General features: G+C 42.6%; 1 protein-coding gene and 1 pseudogene across 2 annotated transcripts; both read left to right on the top strand.

Moving 5' to 3' along the window:
* The first annotated feature begins 4667 nt into the window (after positions 1 to 4667).
* Positions 4668 to 8450, top strand: LOC103648186 (uncharacterized). Of its 2 annotated transcripts, XM_020548312.2 has the most exons (6): positions 4668 to 4921; positions 5056 to 5143; positions 5322 to 5867; positions 5965 to 7215; positions 7306 to 7424; positions 7520 to 8450. In XM_020548312.2, exons 3-6 carry the CDS (start codon positions 5639 to 5641, stop codon positions 7964 to 7966), a joined length of 2046 nt encoding a protein of 681 aa, XP_020403901.2. In that variant the 5' UTR covers positions 4668 to 4921; positions 5056 to 5143; positions 5322 to 5638; the 3' UTR covers positions 7967 to 8450. The 2 variants fall into 2 exon arrangements, with proteins under 2 accessions (XP_020403901.2, XP_008670893.2); XM_008672671.3 differs by lacking the exons at positions 4668 to 4921; positions 5056 to 5143 and having other exon boundaries at positions 5196 to 5867.
* Positions 8451 to 11987: 3537 nt separating this feature from the next.
* Positions 11988 to 13235, top strand: LOC103648523 (pentatricopeptide repeat-containing protein At4g14850-like; annotated as a pseudogene).
* Positions 13236 to 24492: the final 11257 nt, after the last annotated feature.

The following is a 24492-nucleotide window of genomic DNA, read 5'->3' as shown; positions in this document are numbered from 1 at the left end:
TGCCCTTGATCGCTCTTCTTTACCTAATAATGTTCTCGATAATCATCGTGACATGCTCAGGTTAACTTGATAGGACCTAATAGGTTACCCTAGTTTTGTTTACCCTACACCTTGCAAACAAATGAACTATTGGGTAGTCTTGCTATTGCTCTACCTGGTTTTGGGATTAATGCTATATATGAGTTATGATCTTGTTTTATCAATATTGCTAGATTATTTATTGATCATGATAAGATTATTGTGTTAATTGGAACATGGAGCTTAACCTGAGATAACAGTGCTACCACAAAGGTGGAATGGGATACCCTTGGCTGACAAATTAGGAAAGCTAGTGGAGGACTATCTTACCCGAAAGGAGCATGGGAGCTATAAGGAGTTGCTGATATATGGAGGTTCTCGAGTCGATCATGTTGTGATGGCTTTTTGGACGAGGGATTCCTATATCGCCCCCTTCTCAATGAAACTGTAGTTGGTTTTCTGATGCTAGTGAAACTTTGTAAAGGCCTCATAGTGGATCCCTATCCATTCACCTCGAGAGTGTCTAAGGGCCTTGCAAACCCTGGCTAGATGGCATACATGACTTGTGGGTTAAGGGTACAACCTCTGCAGAGTGTAAAATTGGTATATCGGTCGTGCTCACGAGCAAGAGCGACTCAGGACTCTTGCATGATTAATTTATGAAATTAAATTTAATCTGTCATTTGCATTGCATTGTGGGAATTATTATTAATTGTGATCTCTTATTTAATTAGGATGGTATACATTTATACTTAGTAACAGCGAACAAAATTTTTACCAACTTGTTAAAAGCAACGCTCAGCCTTAACCATCTCCTTTTGGTAAGCCTTACACTTCACATGAGCCCCCACCATAAGTGAGCTCATGCACATTATTCCCCACAACTTGTTGAGCGATGAACGTATGTGAGCTCACCCTTGTTGTACCCACCCCTCAGGTCAAGAACAGGTACCACCAGATGAGGAGCATGAAGGATGCCACGATTAGTTCGTTAGAGGTCTAGGTCGTCGTCTCCTAGTCAACTATGGTTGCAGAGGATCATTTTCATCATATGATATAATTATTTAGTTATTTTTGTACATAACTCCTATTAAGTAATAAAGATGTGACATTCATTTCTGTACCATGAGTCATCATATGTGTGAGACTTGATCCTAGCACACATTTGATTCACTCAAGGGTTTGCCCTTAAATTCTGGTGTGACAGGGTTTCAGTAGCAATTGTAGAGTAACTCGACTATTCTAGCATCAAAGATGTCATTTTCATGTATGCATACAACCATATTGCAAGTAGCAAGCTAGTTAATCTATGTGAGTTAGGTCTTATGTGATGAGTATGTATATTGGCTTTATTTGTTGAATATTGAAAAGTAGAAAGATAGTTTATCTATGTGATGAATACTGATGAGTATGTATCATGGATCTATGTGACAATCTATACCACGACTACATCATCCACTTGTTTAAACTTTGCAAAACTCACCCAACCAAATCACCCCCATACCCATAACCTTCACTAAATCCACCAAACAAATTGCACCCGGACTTAACACACCATAAAAACCAAAAATTTACTCTCTTACTCAAATCTAGTGGACAATATTATTTGGATCTTCCCACATCCCTCATCCCTCCCCGCAACCCCACTGCCCCTAGCCTTCCCTCCCCCTCCCTCGCGTCCCCATCGCCCCATCCCCCTCACTCACGCCATTGCGTCAACCCCTCCCCTAGTGTCGCCACTGCCATCATCGATCCGTCCCCTCCCAGAGATCATAGCATTAGCACAGAGTATATGCTAGTCTTGATAAGTAGCAATCTAGTCAATCTATGTGATGATTACATACTGATGAGGCTAGTGAATAATTTTCGTGTTTTTGGAAATCTAGGTCTTAAGAAACTATTGAAAACTAAACTATATTCGGTCAATAATAAACAAATACTGAGGAGGTTAACGAGCCATTATACATATTGATGAAGTCCTTGTCTAGGTAGTCATTCCTAACTCGCCTCCTCCACCACTGCAGTTAGTGTGGCCGCAATGACACATACCCACGTCTTTATGTGCCTGCTAGTTGGCTCTGCCTGTTCGCCAACGTCAAATAGGTATGTCTCTGCCCTACGATGAAGTATTTAATTGTTTTAATGTTGTGGCAATATATTATTATTTTAATATTTTGTCAGTATATTGTTTTTAAATATTATGTCAGTAGAGTAATGAAAGTATGTGTCACCCATTTCGGATCGGCACTTCTCACGTGAGTAACGCACGTAAGATTTACCGGTCTAGAAATGTCCCTTATTTTGGATAGGCTCAGAGTGACTGATATAACATGATATTTATGACAAGCTCTGTGGTTCGAACAAAATTTTGGTGGCATAACCTACGTTGTTTTCCACTGCACCATATTTAGGCATGCACGTGGAGAATAACGAGGTTATGCTGCCAAAATTTCATTTGAACAATGTAGCATCATCATAAATACCATGCTATATCGATCACTCTTATGTGGCTTTATGATATATCCTTACCTATAGACTATGTAAGGCGCTTATAATTTTATAACTAGTTTTATTCTATAGCTAAAATATATATCATTGGTGGATGTATGATGGTTGGAAGAAAAGTCAGGCTCACTAAGTTGAATGGAGAGATAAGACTGGCGACTTCATCAACCAAGCATTTTCTTTGGCGAGAAATGTTCGTTTTAGGCTAGCGACTGATGGCTTCACACCTTTTGGTCAATTCGCCCCATCCTATTCATGTTGGGCCATGTTTGCAAGTCCATACAATCTTCTTTCGTCTCTTTGCATGAAGTCTGAATTGATATTTATATGCCTCATCATACCAGGTCCAGAAAACCCTGGTATTTGCTAGAAATGTTCATACTTCTTTGCAAGAAGGGGAGCTCCACCAGCTATTCTTGCTCATAGGCTTTTAGATCCCTTAAACACTAAATCTATTAGAAGGAACCATTTAGATATTGGGTTTCCTTTTTGAGTATGAATCTCTGAACTGGCCAGCTTTTTGGAGTTTCACAATGTAAATATATAAGTACTAATATATTTAGCATATGATTGGTATACCTTCCTAAAGGTATGTAAATGATAGGAAATAAAGCAAAATGATGACTTAGGTCTCTTGTGTGATAGATTAATGACTAGGTCGCATGTGGGTCCATTTTACCATCTATATCAAGTTGCAGATATAAGTTTTACATTTTATATCATATATCATCAAACTAAGCTGAATTCACTATTTACTATGTTTTTCATAATATGTCTTATCATAAATACCATACAAAGACATTTTAATATTTAGAAAGTCTAGTATAGTCATTAACATCTAAGACAGTTCTTATAGCCTAGATGACTCTAATAATATCTTTATTTGAGATGGTTTCATATACAAAAGTGTCTAATATACTAACCAAAATCTTAAACAATTCTTGCAATCTTAGTGATTCAAAAGGTATATTTATTTGAGACATTTTAAATAACAATCCGCCTTAAATCAATATAAGAAATTTCTTACGATGTAACTGTTTCAAAACACTTCTTTATTAAAGACGGATCTCCAACAAACCATCTTACCTTAATAATCACCATATGATAAAAGACACTTCTATAAAATGCACTGGTATCCTTCTTAAAATGTACGTCTTAAATAAGCATATCCCTAGTAGTTATTAAGGGTGGAAAGCATATGTTTGGTGCTGATAGGTACATTCATATGGCTTGATGAACGGTGAGATATGTCAAATACTATTTCAAAAACATTTTTCTATAACTAATTGCTAAACATAGGAAGATGAAACTGGTGTTGAGCCATGACTTATCGGCATGTACATGTGAGGTCATAGGTAGAGGTGTAATCGGATCGAATATGGACAGATATTGCTTGTATCATATTTGTTTTCATATTCTACAAATTTAGATCATATACGTATATTATTGAGTTGTGTCAGATAAGAATTGAATGGATATCGACATCTTAAATATCCAACTTTAAGTATTTGTATACGAACATAAATCTAATATGAATCGGATACTGGATACCGAGACTCAAATACAGATCGAATCTTAGCCCTTTTAGATGGACTGAATTCGAATATGGAGTCATAGGGGATCGGATCTGACAGACCCTAAATGATTAGCAGGTTATTAACAATTTAGGATTAATCTTGAAACATTCAATTCTAATTCTAAATTTGTTTTGTTAATTGCAGGAGCAATATCGGTAGGAGATGATCCAACGTCATGCAATGACTTCGACTGGCGACATGGACCCATTGATCCATAAGCGGTGCATATGCGAGTGGTGGATAATTTCTTAGTTCCTATCATCATTTTTAACTAAAATTTAAATGTTTTAAATTTTGAATCTACTCCATGTTCACTGAGGTGATTAACTCGAGTGATGTCCAATCACATAGAGGATCTTCCTCTCAGAGTTCTGCTGGCACTAGTAGACGACATCCAGTGTTATCCTAAACGGTATTAAACGGCCGTTTAGACCGGTCTAAACGGTGAACGGCACCCCACCGTCCAGTTTAGGGCCTGGGCGGTTTCCTAAACGGGTCAACCGTCTAAACGGTCAACTCGGCGTCTAAACGGCCTGAACGGGCTGAACGGGACGGCTTGTAGACGGTTTTGGACGGCGTTCAGGCCGTTTTAAGGCCCGTTTAGAGTATGGTGTTATTTTACGCGGGGAAACTGAAACCAGGCCTCTGGCGGGCCTTTTTCGCGCCAAAGCTAGGGTTCCTCTCCTCTGCGCGCCCAGCCACCGCCAGGGACTTCCTCTCCTCTGCGCGCGCCCAGCCGCCGGCGCTGCTTCCTCTCCTCTGCGCGCCCAGCCGCCGGCGCTGCCTCCTCCATCCTCTCCTCTGCTCACCCAGCCGCCCAGGTAGGGCTCCTCCCTCCTCTCCTCTGCTCACCCAGCCGCCCAGGTAGGGCTCCTCCCTCCTCTCCTCTGCTCGCCCAGGGCTCCTCCTTCTCCTCTCCTCTCAATCTCCTCTCATCTCAGCAGTGGTTCTGCAGTGGAAGAGAGGCACGCACGCCCAGGGATAGAGGGGGCGCGCTAGCAGGAAGCTGAAGCAGGGACTCCCCATCCTTTGTTTGTTGCCAGGTATGGATGCCTCTTGCTTCCTCTATTTTATAGTTTCCTGTTTGCTCCTGATTATGCATAGTAGTTCATGCTTCAATCTTCATGGCTCTCTATTTCTTGTCGTTAAATGTTAGTTCATGGGTCAGACAGTGTACTTCATGCAAATGATTGATTGTGCATTCTGCATTGCAACATGTAGGATGTCATCGGCGGCTTCCAATCCATCAGCTCAACCAGCAGTGGACAAGCAACCACTTAAGCGGAATAGCGATGACATAGGGTGGGAGTATGGAACTATTGTCAATCCAAATGATTGGAATGTCATAAAATGCAAGTTATGTCCTATGGTTGTCAAGGCTGGGATTTATAGGCTTAAGCTGCATATTGCTGGTAGAAAAGGGCAAGTCCGAGCATGCCCCAATGCAACTCAAGAGGATAGAGACAAGTGCAGTAAAGCTCTTGATGATTCTAGGAAAGTTAAAATAGCTAGGCTAACAGAAAAACAAGAGGTTATTGATGCAGTTGCAGATGAGATGGATGTTAATGATGACACGGGCCTTGATGACATTGGCAGCTCTCAACCAAGGACAATGGGTCCTATGGACAAGTTCACAATGTCTCTTGACTCCAATTCTTTGGGTTCCACACAAAAAAAACCTTCGCCAACAAAAGATTTCTGAACATGTAATGAAAGAAAGGTTGCATATATTGAAGAGATATGTTGCTAGGTGGATGTATGTGCAAGGTAAATGATTTGTTATCTTTTTACGTGTTATCTTGCATTCTTTATCTTGCTTTCTAACTTTTGAAGGGGCTAAGCTGCTACTGTACTTTATTTTCAGGAATACCTTTCAATGCCATAAACTGTGATGAGTTTGACCAAGTGTTGGAAGCTGCTGGCCGCTTCGGTCCAGGTGCAAAGAAACCTTATCAACATGAGCTGCGGGAGAAACTGTTGCATGAGGAAGTGGAGGATACAAAGAAGATGATTAAAGATCATGCACAAGAATGGAAAAAAACCGGTTGCTCTCTTATGACTGATGCTTGGACAGACCAAAAGAGGAGGAGCATAATGAACATATGTATCAATTCTGCCATCGGTACATATTTTCTTGAGTCAAAAGAGGTTTCAGCTGAGTTACACACGGGGGAAATGATTTTTCAGTTTGTGGATAACTTTATTGAGAAATTGGATGCTGGTAAGGACCATCTTGTGCAAGTGGTCACAGATAATGCATCAAATAATATGGCAGCAAAGGATTTGCTTTATGTCAAGAGACCCAACCTATTTTGGACTTCCTGTGCAACCCATACAATTAACCTAATGCTTGAAGGAATTGGAAAGATGAAAAGGTTCAAGAATGTAATTGATTCAGCAAAAGGATTGACCATATTTATTTATGCACACCACAGCACTTTGTCTCTAATGAGGAAGTTCACAAAGAAAAGAGATATTATTAGGCCAGGTGTGACAAGATTTGCCTCCGCTTTTCTCACTTTACAAAGCTTGTATGAGAAGAAAGAGCAGCTAAGGATGATGTCCCAAAGTGAGGAATGGTGTAAAATTAGTCATGTGAAGAAAAGTGCTAAAGGTGTAACAGCCACAGCCACATTGGTGAAGCCAACCTTTTGGAATGGTGTTTCTCTTTGTTTGAGAGTATTTGAGCCATTAGTTAAAGTTCTTCGCCTTGTTGATGGAGACATTAAACCATCAATGCCTTGGGTGTATGGTGAAATTCTTAAAGCCAAGGAAGAAATTAGAGTGGCTGTAGGAAACTTAGACAAGACAGGGACTGGTTTGTACAAGAACCTTATGGAAGTTGTGGAGGGAAAAATGAAGAAAAGATTGGATTGTCCTATTCACATGGCTGCATATTGTTTAAACCCTTATTATAGCTACAATAGTCCCTCAATCTTTGACAATGAGGATGTGGTAGATGGGTTTTATGCAGCTATTGAAACATTCTACCATGGTGATTTTCAGAAGCAAAATGAAGTGATCAATAATGACTTTCACAAGTTTAAGGACAAACTTGGACATTTTGGGAAAAAAGTAGCTTTGTTTGGCTGCAAGGATCCTGAATTCAATCCAGGTATTTTGTTATTTGTATTTGAATCAGATTTGGTAGTTGGCTGTTGTATAAATTATATGATCAAGAAATCTTAATATTTTTGTTATATAGCTAAGTGGTGGGCAAATTATGGAACACAAGTTCCATTACTTCAAAAGTTTGCTGTTAGAATTCTCTCTTTGACATCAAGTGCTTCAGGTTGTGAAAGGAGTTGGAGCTGTTTTGAAGGGGTACGTAACTAAGCCTTTCTTTTTACTTGTTCATTTCAGCATATGTCAAGTTTCTGCCATACTAATTGCTTGCAAATTTACTTGATACCTTGTAGATCCATACAAAGAAAAGGAATAGACTCACATGTGACAGAGTTGACAAGCTTGTGTATGTTAGATTCAACCATATTCATGCAAAGAGAAGAATTAGAGCCCAAAAGAATAAAAAGGCAGATCCTCTTGTAGCAACCGATGCAACTTTTGCTCAAGGATGGATGGTTGATGGTGCTGAGAAGGATGAAGAAGGGTCTGATGTTGAGCCGGTGACCGGTCTCACATGGAAATTGATTGCTGAGACATGTGGTGCTGAAGAGGTCACAAAACTACGTAGGAGTGCAAGATTGACTGTTGAAAGAGAGGTTGAAGACACACCGTTGTCTGAAACTGAAAGTGAAGAAGAAGCACCACAAGAGGAAGATGTTGACTTTGAGTCGGATCAAGATGATGTGATCACAGCTGGATATGACTATGAGCTAGATGCGGAGGAAGACAATGATGGCTGATGGGAGGCTTTAGCTGCCATCATCTATCTTATATTAGCACTATCTAATTATCTTATCTATTTGTCTATGTTGAAAATGAACTTATGGACTATTGCTTTTATGCTTTGTTTGGCATTTGTGAGAACTATTTCTATTTGTGCTTTGTGAAAGTGTTTGTTCTCTATTGTGTCTATCAACCTACCATTTGTGCTGAAAGTTGTCCTTGTTCAGTGTATCAACTATCAAATGGACCCTTATACATATCACATGGGCACATACTAACAAATCTCGCTTCTTTTTCAGGTACATATCTCAAATTGGGACAAGGACAACAAAAGCTTCATGTTTGCTTCAAAAAAGGTTAGGAAAAAATCTTTTTTATCCTGCTGAAACTATGCTACAGTAACATACCGTTTAGGCCGTTTAATTCCGTCTAAACACGTCTAAACACGTCTAAACCTTAGACAGCTCCTCACCGTCCGTCTACCGTTTTCCGTCTAAGAAAACACTGACGACATCGCTGCACGGAGCAAGATGTTGTCATTGAAAATCTACATGACCAAATGAGTGTGCATCACAAATTCATGAGGCAGCAACAAGAGGACTTTGCTAAAGTACAAGAGTACCATGCCCAACAACAACAATGGATCATCGTAAGTCTAACTTTACAATACTTAGCATTTGTTGTATTTTAATAGTACTAACATGTTGTATTTGTAGTCAATGTTTCAGTAGTAGCAGCATAAATAAATGCGCCTCAGGCCTTGCCCCCTCCACCACTACCAATGCCCTCACCGCTACAACCAATGTTTCCTCACTTTCATCCTCTAGCACCTTATGGAGCTCAGGTTCATTTTACTTTCTCAAATTACGTTTATGTTAGTCAAATTAGGTGATTGTAGAAAATTACAGTTGTGTTTAGCTGATCTTTGAAAACTTAGCAGATTAGGTGAACTTAACAGATTTTAGTTACAGTTAGTAAATCTGAGTGGACTTAGTAAATTAAACCTTTAGTTTTACAAATTTAGTTAGTGAAATCATATTATGTGAATAATAGTTGAATATACTCAATCCAACCTATCTAATCTATTTCAACTTGTATATTTAGGGATCTAGAGTTACTATGGTAAATCAATATCGTACACCTGCATCAGTGGTACCAGCAGCTACGAACGAGGTTACTTTCTTAAATTTCAATATCTATATATGTGTTGGTCACTTGTTCTCAAATGTTGTGAATCAAGAACAAGGCAACACAATTGTTAAACATTAAAGACCTTCATCCTTCGGAGCATTATCTCCTCTCAGATATAATGATCTTCAGACGAAGGTCATGAAGAACATGTCTCCATGATTCATAAGTGTTGGGGGCCTTCTCTTTCTGAAGATCCTCAAAAACATAATTAACCATTTGCCTTCAGCATAAGCTATTACAGGAAGCTTCGTCTTCAGGATGCAAGCCTCTTCCTCATGACGAAGACACACAAGATGAAGACAGATCTAATGAGGATAAGAGTAAACGTCGAAGCTATCATCAGACGGACAACTTCAGCTCATGACGGAGATGAAGTATAATGATGATGTTGATCGAGAGAGGAAAAGACTACTTGGTCCTTAATAACTTGTATTATGATCATATGTGAATATTTGGGACATAAATGTACTTTTACACAGGCTGCGTCCCGTGCCTATAAATAGGTGAACAGTAGCACCATACTCTTCATGCTGATTTGTAATCACTTTCTCGCGTCTTCACCTTCGAGCAAGCCGAAGGTATCAATGTAATATTAATTTTGTTAATATTCATACATGTTTTATAGGATGCAAATATGAACGAATTAACGAGATGAAGTTATTGTCTTCATCCTTTTGCATTCTTATTCATATATCTATTACTACTCTATAAGACGCTAACGAGGGCGTCCACCAGTGTGCGCATGCCCCCGCTCCCATGATTTTCGCCCCGCCCCGCTCACCGAGCTCTAACGTGCGCCATTCTAGAATGCCCCGCAATCCTCGCCGCCGCGATCCCTTCCATAGGCGCCCCCATCCTCGCCCTTCCATCGGCGCCGGGTATCCCGCCCGCGCCCCCTGCCCGCGCACCAAGCTCCTTCCCCCGCGGCAAGCTCCCTCCCCCGCGGCTCTACTTCCTCCGCATGAGCCCCCTTCCTGCGCCGCCCCGGGTCACTGCCAGGTAGGCCACACCATGCAGCCGTCGCAGTCGCTGGTGTCCACGCTCGCACCGCGATCCACTCCGCCGCCGCCCGCGTGCTCACCGACATCAAGGTCGACCTCCGAGGTACGTGTGCCGTCGCGCGGGGTCCTCGTGCTCGCTGTTCGCTCCCGCTTCCGAATCTGATGAGCTCCCGGGCGGGGGGTGGGGTGGGATCGGTTGTGGTGGGGGGGGCGCAGATGCCGAATGATCCGGCGGGCGTAGCCGAGCGCCGTCGCCGAGGACGTCCCTGGATCGGGAGGCCACCGAAGCGAGCGCCACGGGGCGGGATCCAGACGTGAAGCCACCGTCGCCGCGTGATTAGGTACGGAGTTCTTGTCGTTCTACTCCTCCAACTTCAGCCGCTCCGTGGCTCCCCCGTCCGCCTCCACAGCTCCGCCCAACGTCCGCTGGTCGCCACGCAATCCGCTCTCGACATGCTCTCACTTCCTTCTCCCTGCTTCCAGCCGAGGCCAAGAGACAGCCGCTCAACACGGGCTTCGAGCTGCTCAGTGAGAGTGATGACTGAGACCTGCACCTTCATGCGCAATAGGTCCTGCTTGTTTGCCTTTGCAATTGGGGAAAAGTCACGGGCCTTGATGTTTTGGTTGTGCCGGTGTAGTGAGGAAGAAGCATGAGAATGAAGGCTCCACCGGTGGCGCTGTTCGACAGCCGTAAGGTGCACACCGCGAGTATGATTAGCTCACTTCACTGATGCCTGGACTCGAAAGCTTTTAAATACCATAACCAAAATTTTATCCTGATATTTTCCAATTTAGATTCCAATTGTGACCCAAATGAAGCTGCTCAATTGGCTGCAAAATATCACGGACAAGGGTTTCAAACTCTGAAGCTCATGGTTGGGAAGAAATTGAATTTAGATATAGAAGTTCTGAAAGTTATACGACTTGCCCATCCAGATTGCTCATTTGTTTTTGATGTGAATGAGGGATACACAACAAATCAAGCAATTGTAGTTCTTGATAGACTAAGTCGTTCGTACTCTTGCAAATTGTAAATGGCTAGAGTTCTCATTTTAAAAAAATATTTCAATAGGTTGAACTTGTTTGCTATTTGTCATATGAACTGTACGACCTTCTTCATGTGCTTGAACTAAGTTAATATGCTACTATTCTTCCATTGGTTTCAGAAATGGGAGTGATCCATGTGCTCTTTGAGCAACCAGTTCACAGAGATGATTGGGAAGGTCTTCGAGATGTCAACGCCGTGACCATGGAGAAATACAAAGTCATTGTTGTTGCTAATGAAAGCTGTCGGAGTTTACTTGATGCTCAAAAAATAATACAAGGGAATCCTGCCCACGTTATTAACATCAAGCTGGCAAAGTTGGGGGTTCTTGGAGCACTTTGAAAAATAGATGCTACAAGAAAATCCAATACTGCTATGATGATCGGTGGTATGATCTGAGACTAGGATTGCTATGGGCTTTGCTGGTCATTTAGCTGCTAGCCTTGGTTGCTTTAGGTCTGTTTTGTTGTGTGCTGGTAGATAGCAACTTTTGTTTACTAGCAGCTATGAAAGGCTAGCTGGCAGCTAGGATGCTAATATTCAGTCAGTTTCAAAATCTTGTTGTGAACCTTTGATTAGTTAGAATTATTACTCGATTTAGTATTTATGACTCCTATTATTCTCACTACAAATATCTTGGGGGCGTTTCTTCTTCATACAGTGAAGTGATTGCAGGTGTATCAACGATTTTTCGGCTTCTTTTAGGGTTTCTTAAGTAATCATTTGAAAAAGAAGGGCTAGAATATTCCTTCTGTTTTACAGACATAGTAATTGGACATTGGATTAGCTTGTTGAAATAATAATGTCTTCGTGTCCAATTCTGTGGTGGATTTTTTTGGGAAGTGCCGTTGCGTGGGGAGGCCAAGGTGGTGTTTGATGGGATGGGAGTTCGGAACAACGTGTCCTGGTGTTCTATGGTTGTTGCATATGCGCAGAATGGGGCAGAGGAGGAGGCTTTCTTGGTCTACTTGGGCGCAAGGAGAGCTGGGGAAGAGCCGACTGACTTCATGGTTTCCAGTGTGCTCACCACATGTGCAGGCCTGCTAGGACTTGACCTTGGGCGTGCTCTGCATGCAGTTGCTGTCCGTTCCTGCATTGATTCAAACATTTTTGTAGCAAGTGCCTTGGTTGACATGTATGGGAAGTGTGGCGGAATCAAAGATGCTGAGCAAGTCTTTTTCGAGATGCCACAGCGGAATCTTGTCACATGGAATGCGATGATAGGAGGTTATGCTCATATTGGTGATGCTCATAATGCACTTTCTGTGTTTGATAAAATGATAATGGGTCAAGAAACAACACCTAACTACATCACACTTGTCAATGTTCTCACGGCATGCAGCAGAGGAGGTTTGACAAAGGAAGGGTATGAGTTGTTCCAGACAATGAAGTTGAGGTTTGGGATTGAACCAAGAATTGAGCATTATGCTTGTGTGGTGGACTTGCTTTGCCGTGCAGGAATGGAAGAGCGAGCTTATGAGATCATACAGGGGATGCCAATGAGACCTTCCATTTCTGTCTGGGGAGCACTACTTGGGGGGTGCAAGATGCATGGGAAGACAGAGCTAGGAAGGATTGCTGCTGAGAAGTTGTTTGAACTTGATCCTCAGGATTCAGGCAATCATGTTTTGCTCTCAAACATGCTTGCATCTGCTGGCAGGTAAAGTAACTTAAATACCCTTCTTTTCAAACAAGCTGCACTCACTCATAAATTGTGCTTCAGATTTAATGTAAGTTTTTAATTGCCCCAGGTGGGCAGAAACAACGGATGTGAGAAAGGAGATGAAGAATGTTGGGATCAAGAAGGACCCAGGGCGCAGTTGGATCACTTGGAAAAATGTTGTCCATGTTTTCCAGGCTAAGGATACAACACATGATATGAATAGGGAGATCCAGGCATTGTTGGCCAAGCTCAAAGGGCAAATGCAAGCTGCTGGATACATGCCAGACACACAATATGCTCTCTATTCATGCTGTGGAAATCTTATGGTCTGTCAATGCTTCATGCTGTGGAAAACTCTTCACAAGATAGCTGCTGTCAATCGCTAAAAAAGATTAGATTAGTGTATAATAGCCGATATATTGTCTATTATTCGAAATTCTATATCGATTCTTTAGAAATAATTTGTGTGATATTATAACGTTTGTTCGACATTAATTCATTCTACTTATGTCGACATATTTATTATAATATTACTTATTTATATTAATACAATATTAGTGTTACGGTGATATTTTGCCACACGGTTTTTATATCATATTGATGTTTGTTGTTCCGTATCTATGTTTTATATACTAATTTTAAACTTACGTAGCAACGCACGGGCACATCCCTAGTAAAATAATGAAGGTATGTCTTTCTTGTTCTTCGTCTGATGAGCATCATACTCATGTGGAGATAATGCTTCGGAAGACGAAGGTCTATAATAATTAACAATTGTGTTGCCTTGTTCTTGATTCACAACATTTGAGAACAAGTGACCAACATTGCAGAATTGTGTTGCCTTGTTCTTGATTCACATCATTTGAGAGCAAGTGACCAACAATAAGAAATAAGAGTTTATACACACAAGATGTATTACTATTCATATATTTTTTCCCTGATAAACATATTAACATTATTAGAATTTATATTACATTGATACCTTCGGCTTGTTTGAAGGTGATGACGCGAGAGCAATTACAATCCAGCGTGAACAGTACGACAGTACTGTTCATCTATGTATAGGCAACCGTAACGGTTCGTGTGCTATTACATTTATGCCCTCAATAATTACATACAGAGTTTACAAAATGTCACAAGGGCAACATCTCCAATTGTATTTAATAACTTGAGAAACACCTTGTCCTAGCATCGTCTTATTGTTTCGTCGTGACAAAGCCTGCTTGATGAAACATGCTTCGTTGTACTTTCTTTTCGTTATGCCGAAGCCACGTTGTCTACCCATTTCACCATGATGAAGCCTGGTGGACGAAGCTTGCTTCGCTCCTCTTGTGTTATACCGAAGCTTTTCTGGTGACGAAGCTCCTGTAATATTCAGTAGTATACTGAAAGCAAATGGTTAGCCGTGTTTTGAGGACCTTCGAAAGAGGAAGGCCCCAATAGTAGCCCCTCGCATTATTAGTTTGTTTCTTTGTAACAAATTCATACTGCGAAAAGAATGAAAGCCTTTAGCCGAAGGTCCAAAAAACACCTTCCCTTCGCTAGAATAGTGAAACATTCTGCATTGCGAGCCCCACCGCTCAGTGGTGTTTTGCGTATATATACGAGGGTTCAAGTTGAAAATATTTTTCGTGCTATCAAGCTTTGTGCTATGTTTGTCATTTTAGCTTTCTACCCCTGCGACCGCAATTGTTTTTTGGGCTTCGGCTTTTTGTTGTAATCATTGCTGAAATGGCCGAAGAGAAGAAAAGTGTGGACCCCATGCTTGCTGGTTTCTATGAAGCCATGGAGGGGACCAATGTTGAGAAAATCACTGATGAAATGTTAGTTGGGCTATCTGGGGACTCAAGCGACAACGAGAGTTTTGATGTTGAGAGTGAGAACGAAGATGCCGAAGATCGGCCATGGAGGCTAAGTTATGTTGTTTTTGGAAAATCCACTGTTTAGCAAGGGCATATTCAAGCGATGAAGGGCAAATATTTTCATGATATATCCGTAGTAAGGGATAGAGGAGAGAATACTGTCCCTCTTCCTGAGGCGGACGAAGTGGTGGTATTCAAAAGTTTCATGAAGGCGGGGCTTCGCTTTTCCTTGTATAAGATGCTAGTCGAAGTGCTAAAAACATTTGAAATATACCTTCATCAACTTACTCCCAAAGCTTTGATTAAGGTTGGAGTTTTCATTTGGGCTATGATGAGCAAGGGCTGGAGCCAGATGCCAACTGCTTCTGTAATATTCATGAATTCTCCAACCAGACGAAGGTGGTTGGGAAAGAGCAATATCATAACAACTTTGGATGTTATAGCTTCGTGTACTGGTTTGATGTGAGGTGTCATGTGCCAACATTTCGAAAAAAATGGTCGGGCTCATGGATGAAGCAATGGTTTTATGTTAAAATGATCTGAGTGAGAGGTAGGATGTGAAGGGCATAATCCAGCACCCCATACGATCACGTTTCGGCATCAGGAGACCTTCGATCGCAGGTGGAAATGAAGCACAAGCATGTTTGATGGCCTTAAACACAGTGTGCACTTACATTGGCACCAAAGATTTGGTTCAGGAGCACATTGCTTATAAGGTATGGCCTCTTGTTACTGATTGGGAGATGTCGAAGGAAACTGCTGCTGGTTCCAGTTAAGGTGGCCTGGTTTACCTGAAGTACAGCTATCGCTACAAAAGTCAATTTAGCGAGCCGAATTACGAATGACTTGAAGCCGTTGAGGTGACCAGTGATGAGCTGCTGGGGACTTATACGAAGGAAGAGGACAAAGCGATGAAAACTGCCCTTGGTGCTCAAGGCAAAAGGAGACTAAATAGAGTTTTTGATGTGATTGAATTTATTTATCCAAACTACTATTTTCCCGCTCAGAAACAAGGAACGAAGAGGAAAATCGCAACTACGACCTCTTCCGCCGTGCCGAAGCCAAAGAGGGCTAAAGTTTTTACTCATCGGTCGAGGCTACACTCTTTAGAGAAGACTGCTGCAATGCCTGCTACAGAGAAGATGGAAGTTCTTGAATATGCCGAAGCTACCCCTCGGGTCTGGAGATAATACTTGTTATGATTGCCAAAGCTACTGTCGCAGGTAGAAGAAACAGAACCAAAGAGCTCAAAGACAGAGCCGCAACCGAAGCTGCGCAGTCCCCCAACCATGATGGGGTTGCCGAAGTTAGCAGCCGCTCCAGCAGCAACTCCTAGGAAAGGGAGGAGAATGGCTAGCGTTTTGGACGATGTTCTAAAATCTTCGAAGGTGCTAGCTCATGCTTCTACTAAGGCTTTCGAGGATCCTTAGTATACAGAGGAAATGGTGAAGATGATTTCCTTTAATGACAGTCAGATAACAAAGAGATATATGTTTACCTAGAAATAATGGATAAAATGGGTTATCCAAAGCTTGAACTTGGTTTATCTGCAATTTCGAAGGATCAACTCGCAGACAACCTTGCTTATAACAGCTTGAAGGTTTACATATTTTTATTTTTGTATTTATTGATTTTGGTTAGGTGGGTTTGCGGTAATCGATTTGTGGTAATACTTATTATTATTTATATGCTTTTTGTTTGTCAGGGTTTTATCCTTAACTAGGCTTTAAAGGCCCAGAAAGATGTTGAAGATGAAAGCACTCGAATAGCCTTCGGAAACCTGCGCACAGAAGTCATAACACTTTGGAATGAGGCCCTAGAGAAGGACAAAATCATGCTTTCTTTAGTTGAGAGGTTAAAGTCTTGCGAAGCTAGATTGGCTAGCCTTTCTAAAGTGGATCAAAAAATGGAGAAATTTGAGAAGAAGAGGGAAGAAGATGCGAAGCGTATTGCTGATTTGGAATATGCTCTATCTATTCAAGTGGGATTGCACAGATCTAAAGTAGAAGGACTGGAGAAGAAGCTTGATGATCGCTGAAAACTTCAACGTCGAACAAGCAAAACGTGAAATATCTGATACCGAACGGTTGAGAGTTTAGAAGAATGTTGAGGGGCTTCGTTAGGCAAAGGAGGAGTGCTACAACGTTGCTATGCAATGTTGCAACAAGCTGAAAAGTAGTTTTGCTAAAGTTGGCGCATTCTCTACTGAGCAGAACTTTATCCGTGGTGATCCTGACGGGGTTATCAGATGAATTGAAGGTGAAGCCGAAGCTTTTAACGAAATCCTTAGCGATAGAGGAGATTTTTGTGCCTGCATCGACGCTCGAGGAGCTGTCTCACTACTTGAAAAAGTTGGCTGCGAGCATGCAAAGGCTATAATTCAGCCAGAATTCTTGGTCTCAGCGAATGACTTCAAGGATCCTTCAGGCGAAGCTATTGCTCTTAGCAAAAAATTTTACTCTGAAGTTTGGTTGAATGGTGGCCGAGAATTGATAGACGAGGCTATTAGAAAAAATGAAAAAGAGTCTCATACTGTTTTAGAAGAAGCGAGGAAAGCTTAAAAAGTCGTAGAATGTGAAAGGCTTATAGGTATATTTGTCGTGATTTAGCTTCGTAAATTCTTTTAGCTTCGTAATTAATGAAAACTTATACTTTGGTGAAGCCGAACTTTCTCCTCCTCCGGAGCCATACGACCCTGAAGCAGATCCAGCCCTGAAGGGTGCTCTTGATGTGACCAGAATAACTAATGAAGCTGTTGACGAAGCTGTGAATAGGCTCCTGAACGAAGCTGCTTATAAAATCTTGAAAGAGGATGATTAGACCTTGTATATTAAAACACTTGTAAAATTTTTGTGTGTAAGAAACAATTGTCAACTATATATATCTGATGATGTAATATATTTCTTTGTGAAGAGTGAAATCTTCGTACGTACCATTTTTTGAGCCAGAGGCGAAAAAACACCTTCCCTTCTTTTCATGCTTCATAAAGAAAAATCCCCTTTTTCAGTCGAAGCGACATTATTAGACTTGAAGGTCTTACCATAGATCTTGCATAAGAAATACCATTGTCGAAGTCGTAGATCTTCACATAAGAATACCGTTGTCGAAGGCATGGATCTTGCATTGTTGAATCATCCTTTCATAATTCTTTGTCAAAGATAGACTTAATCTCATGAGTTGGCTAGCATGTTTGAAGGATCAATTTCCCTTCTTTTTCCACTGTTTCGGATGATGCGAGATGATGAATGATGCGATGCTATGTAGCATGATGCGATGATATGATGCAACAAATGGTAATGCATAAATGCTTCGTAAAAGTAAGACTCTGCATCCCCTTAGGAACGACTTTGGAGTCTCTTCACCTTTTACTTAGGTGGTATTTCAGCTCTACATCCCCATAGGAACGACTTTGGAGCTAAGCTCTACATCCCCTTAAGAACGAGTTTACAGCTTCTTCACCTTTTACTTAGGTGGTATTTCAGCTTTGCATCCCCGTAGGAACGACTTTGGAGCTTCTTCACCTTTTACTTAGGTGTTATTTCAGCCCTGCATCCCCATAGGAACGACTTTGGAGCTTCTTCACTTTTTCTGTTACACTCGATGGTGTAATTCTAGATTTATTACAACAGGCCGAAGGTTGTACCTTCTCAGATTGTCTTCGGAGTAGAGACATAAAACCAAGAGAAATAAAAATTACATTGACTGTGTATGAATTTTTTTTGATTGAGCCCCTATGTTGCTTCAGTAAATGTGTCTTGATTCTGGTATAGTGTTGTTGACTATTTGAGCTTCAGACTCTTCGTGTGTCGCGCTGTTGTTGAACTTGGTGGTGCCCTTCTGGCTATTGATTGTGAGACAAAATTGGAGCCATGAGTGGTGGTGGTGGTGGTGGTAGGGCCCATGCAGCTGGGGAGTGGCTTGCCAAAGCTACTGATATTGTGGGTTGTTGATTGCCCACTGTTGGGGCGAAGGCGAACACGCCACCCTTCGCTCGACGACATCTACCTCGCGTTGCACGGACGAAGACCACATCCGTAGGCCCTGTTGGACAAACCAAGGACGTCGTCCATACGGAGGCATGTTCGGCCCCCTTCGCTCCGGCGAGACAAGACGAAGGCCCCACGAAGGCCATAGGACCTCCTCCCCCTGAGAGCAGGGAGAGGTCCGTGTGCAATTCAGCCCATGTAGCAGGGCCCCGCGTCTGGACGACGCGTGAGCAGTATGGGTTGGGTCGTGTCTATAATAAAGTATGTCGTAATGACTCGCTATAACCTCCCCTTGGGGGAATATTCTGGGGATAAACTAGGTAATCGAGGGTCTAAATGTCCTTGACAGGGTCGGACAGTCCCTCGAGTACCTATAAATACCCCCGTACTGTGCCAAAGCGCAGAGAGAAATATTGTGGCTTTGACACCCCGTGTTAGCATTACAAATCCTTTTCCCCATTTCCTATTGGATCTACCTATCTTGAGAGGCAGGTTCCAACACCCACATCCTCAGGAATGTACGGAGAATAACACGAAGCAGTATGCAGGACCTACTTGGGCTGATTCTGCCATGCTTCGGCCTCAGCTATTTCCTTTTGCTTATGTATCATGACTTGGCATGTCCTAGTTGTATGCCCCTTATATTCTCCATAGAACAAGCAAAACAACCTTCTTGGTTGCGAGATGAATCTTCCTCCGAAGCTTCTACCTCCTCTGCCTCTTGGGGCTGGTGGCATGAAGGAGCTTTGATGTGTTCCTAATGATTGGGAGTTGTGCTAATGCCCTTGAGCATGATTTCCCCTGTCTTCGCTTGAACTGGGATTATGAATCGTTCTGACATGCCTCGGGTGGAGTCTTCCTCTGAAGCCCCTGGTCATCTTAGAGTATCTGCAGGCTTCTTCACTTCTTTGCCGAAAGTTATTGTCGGCTCTGATGTACTCATCCATCTTCTATAGAAGCTTCTCCAGAGTTTGTGGGGGCTTCCTAGTGAAATACTGCATTGTTGGTCCTGGTCAAAGTCCCTTGATCATGGCTTCAATAACAATCTCATTTGGCATCGTTGGCGCCTGAGCTCTGAGACGTAGAAACCTTCGGACATATGCCCGCATGTATTCCTCATGGTCCTGTGTGCATTGAAATAGAGCTTGAGCAGTCACTGGCTTCGTCTGAAAACCCTGGAAGCAAGTGACTAGCATATCTTTTAGCTTCTGTCACGACGTGATTGGTCCCAGCCGAAGAGAAGAATACCATGTTTGAGCCACACTTCTGACTGCCATGACAACAGACTTCGCCATGACAGCAGTGTTGCCACCATATGATGATATGGTTGCTTCGTAGCTCATGAGGAACTGCTTCGGGTCAGAATGCCCATCATACATGGGGAACTGTGGCGGTTTGTGGGAAGGCGGCCATGGGGTAGCCTGAAATTCTGCTGCTAGGGGGGAAGTATCATCAAAAGCAAAGTTACCATGACTGAAATCATCATACCATACATCATCATAACTTGGGCTTTCCTGATGAAGCTCTCTCTATTGTGGCCTTCATCCTTGCTCGTTGTCTTGTGTGATATGGCGCATCTCTTCGGCAGCTTCGTCAATCTTCCTCTGGAGTTTAGACAGTCAAAGCATTTTCTCCCTTCTTCTCTCCACTTGTTGGTGGATGGCATCTAGATCTCTGATCTCTTGATCTAGCTCCTCTTCCTATGGTGTTGGGCTAATGGCCATCCTTTTCTGGTTTCAAGCCTCTCTTAGAGGGAGCCCCTCTTGGTTGATGTCCAGCGGTGCAAGGGCAGCCCCTGGCGCTGTTGCCTTCTTCGGCGGCATGACAAAGGTGGTTGTTCGTGTTCTTGGTGTCGAAGGTGGTCGTTTGAGTTCACCGGAGGTGGGCGCCAATGTTGGTCACTTGTTCTCAAATGCTATGAATCAAGAACAAGGCAACATAATTGTTAAACATTAAAGACCTTTGTCCTTCGAAGCATTATCTCCTCTCGGATATAATGATCTTCAGATGAATGTCATGAAGAACATGTCTCCATGATTCATAAGAAATGAGAGTTTATACACACAAGATGTATTGTCTATTCACATATTTATTCCCTGATAAACATATTAACATTATCAGAATTTATATTACATCGATACCTTAAGCTTGTTTGAAGGTGATGACGCGAGAGCAATTACAATCCAGCGTGAACAGTATGGGGGTACTATTCATCTATTTATAGGCAACCGTAAGGGTTCGTGCGCTATTACATTTATGCCCTCAATAATTACATACATAGTTTACAAGATGCCACAAGGGCAACATCGCCAATTGTATTTAATAACTTGAGCAACACCTTCTCCTTGCATCGTCTTATTGTTTCGTCGTGACGAAGCCTACTTGATGAAACGTACTTCGTTGTACTTTCTTTTCGTTATGCTGAAGCCACGTTGTCTACCCATTTTACCGTGATGAAGCCTGGTGGACGAAGCTTGCTTCGCTCCTCTTGTGTTATACAGAAGCTTTTCTAGTGACGAAGCTCCTGTAATATTCAGTAGTATACTGAAAGCAAATGGTTAGTCGTGGTTTTGAGGACCTTCAGAAGAGGAAGACCCCTAACAATATGTTTAGTTACATATGGTGTTGTATAAATAAGCTTTTGGTCTTTAGTTGTCGACTTTTTCTTTATTGTAGGATGACCAGGCTACAACTTCATCAAAAATATATTTGCTTCTTGTGGTAGCGGACATAACCCCAACAATCCCAGTGGTCGTAGAAGTTTGTTTCATCTGTTTGAAACTCTATATTTGTTTGTTTTGTATCATATTGGATTGATGATGGATGTATAGTACTGTTGAATGAATGAACTATTGCATTGATTGAATTTTTTGAAGTTATGTGTTAGTTATGGTGATATATGTGTTTAAAGTTGCATGTGATATGATATTGTGTGTATGGAACTATGTATATATGGTTGTGGTGATATGTATGTGATATATTGTGTGTATGTGAAATGATGTAAAATTAGAGAAATTTTTGGTTTTCTACATAGAATAATTTTGGGCAACCTACTTATTTTTGGCAGCATAGAGAAAGCCACCTAAAATTTCTATGTCAGGAGATTTTCGGTGGGAAAAAACCACCGAAAATCACATTTGTAATTTTTAGCGACCAACCAACGTGCATCAAAAATTAGACAGCCACCAAAATTGGAGCCTTATTTTCGGCAACTTCCAACAAGCACCGAAAATAGTCGACGGTGGGATAAATTTTGATGTCTCGGCCGCTGAAAATAACCAATTTTCAGCGGCAACCGCCAAGAAAAGTTTTATCCACAGCAAAATAAAATCACTATATCAAAACCATTGAAAATAGACAATTGTCGCTGAAGATTATATGAGTTTCTATAGTGTGATATACAAATATTAATGAGGCTCTTCATAATCCTTATCGATAGTCAAACATAAAGAGCTACTAGTCGGTTGCCTGTGCGTTGCGATGGCTCACAATAATACCCACAAACTGTCCACAAAAACGATCTCAAGGTTTTTTATTGATTGTCTCTGCTCTTCGCATAATATTTTTTATCAACGCACGGGTACCATAGGCAGCAAATCAAAGACCCCATCCCTCGTCTCCCCCACTTCAAGGTTTTGTAGAGCAGGAGGGGAAGGGAAGAGGCGGGCATACCTGTTCATTGCCAGAGAAGGACATGACGAAGACCTGGACATCTGGAGGCGACATTGGTAGTATACCGCTAGATACATATAAGGAGAGAGAGCACGCAAGCAGGGAAAGAAGCCCAGCCGGAGCAGCTCCAAACCGAGAGGCACCCGCACCAAGCGTTAGTCCGAGAAGGGCGAGAGAATGCGAGTGTCTTCCCAACCTTGGACCCACCGAAGCGACACACCACCACCACCAACTCCATAGCATAAGTCGATTGCTGCCACGCTACAGGCCTTGGTTGTCCAATATCTCAGACCTGGACTCCTCATCGCCAAGATAACCTAAGCGTAGCAGGCGCCACCATGTCCTCCTCGACGGCACGCACAAAGAAAGGCCAGGAGCATGACCGACTCGCCCCGTACCCGCGTCGACGAGCGTCGGTCGGCTTGTGGCTGCGACCGTGAGCGGGGGCAGCAGGTTGGGAAGGAAGAACAGGACGAAGGTCGGGAAGACGAACGGGACGTCCGGCGACGGCGAAAACGATGGTGCGCGCATGATGTGAAACTGTAGCACCCTAAATCTCATTTTTGAGAATATAGTAAAAAAATTCAAAAAACTTGAATTAGAAGATTTTTTTGAATTCCCATAACTTTTGAAGTCACATCTCCTAAAATAAAAGTTTTATAATAAAGATTCAATAAAAGATTCTTCTATAAATTATCTTTTGTTGAAATATATAAAAACATCTTTTAATAAGTAATCATACAATAGAAACTATTTGTCTTAAAATAATTATATGCGTGCTACATATCCAAAAACATTTTCTTATGTAGGATTATAAATAAATGAATAAACAAAATAAAATGAATACTTGCAACTCATTCTGGGTATTTTGTTTGTTTGTTGTGAATTTTATCAAAGTCTAAAACCTAGAATAAAAATTTGAAGTAGGGATTTAAAGCTGAAATTGGAAAATGAAAAATAAAAGGAAAAAAAAGAGAACCGACGTCTGGGCCAAATCACCAAAAACAAAATCGGCCCACTACTCACCTCGCTCTGCCTTCAATCTCCCACTGATACCCCGGCCCACACCCTCAGCCACTCGGCCGGTGTGGAGCTTGCGCGCCTTCTTCCACTCTCGCTGACAGTTGGGCCCAGTACGTCAGCCCCTTTTCCCCAATTCTGTGCCCGTGACTCCGGTTGACCTTGGCGCTCGTCGCGGATGACTCGCTGTCGAGTGGGGCCATCTACGTATAAGCTCCACCTACCTTCCCTCCTCCCGGCTACGGGCTTAAACAGGTTTGGCGCCGCGCCCGTCGGGACCCTGTGGCAAATCCACAACAACCCGCGGTTTCCGTGCTCGGCATAGCCATGCCTCCTTTCTCCGAAGATCTTGCGCTGCTCGAGGTATAAAAGAAGTCAGGGATTCATCGTTGACAAGAAGTGTGGCGGGGAGGGAACTGGCGCCGCGAGGGAGTACTCGTCGCTGTTGAAGCACGCTTGCGACAAACCTTTGATCACAGGCCCATGAGACTCACCCTTGTGTCTGGAATGTGTTGATGGCTCTGGCTTGGCGAGTCGTGGCGGGGGTCTCTCACAATTTCTCACCGGAGCCACGGATTGCCACCTGCACCACCATTCCGTGGGGCCTGCCTTCGCTGCCATCGTCCTTTATGGTTAGTGCCACACTAAAGTACTCTGGCCCTTATCTTCGTGTACCACCTAGCGGGGGGTGATTAGGTTCACTAGGGCGATGGTCTACCGTTCGCTGGCGGTGGCACCACCGTGCGTGCCCTTGCGCTGTCGGGCTCGGACGGCATGTGATAGGGAATAGGCGTCGGCCGTTGGATCCTAACCAACGGTCATGATTAGACAACAGGCGTATCACTTCGAGTATTGATCTGGACCATCGGTTTGATCGGGCGGCCAGGATTGACCCCGTAGCATAATTGAATCTTATACGTTCGTGCGGATCGAACGGTTAGATGCAGTCTCTAGCGTGGGTGTTTGGCGGGCCGTCCATTGCTGATCTAACGGTCTACCATGCGTACCGGTTCGATTATGATGGGAATTGAATCCGGACCGCTGGATCGTAATCGGATGGCCCTAAACACTCCTTACCCCTTCGTCGCGGTTATTTTCTAATA

This window comes from Zea mays, chromosome 2 (genome assembly GCF_902167145.1).
Source record: "Zea mays cultivar B73 chromosome 2, Zm-B73-REFERENCE-NAM-5.0, whole genome shotgun sequence".
In the NCBI taxonomy this organism is placed as follows: Eukaryota; Viridiplantae; Streptophyta; class Magnoliopsida; order Poales; family Poaceae; genus Zea; species Zea mays.
This window is presented reverse-complemented; position numbering and strand designations above follow the sequence as displayed.

What these genes read in the sequence shown, in the direction of transcription:
- LOC103648186 (XM_020548312.2), top strand. Translation starts at nt 5,639, where the DNA reads ATGCAGTTGCAGATGAGATGGATGTTAATGATGACACGGGCCTTGATG. An exon ending in GGATCCTGAATTCAATCCAG is followed by an intron (nt 7,216 to 7,305) that starts GTATTTTGTTAT and finishes TTTGTTATATAG; the next exon opens with CTAAGTGGTGGGCAAATTAT. An exon ending in GTTGGAGCTGTTTTGAAGGG is followed by an intron (nt 7,425 to 7,519) that starts GTACGTAACTAA and finishes GATACCTTGTAG; the next exon opens with ATCCATACAAAGAAAAGGAA.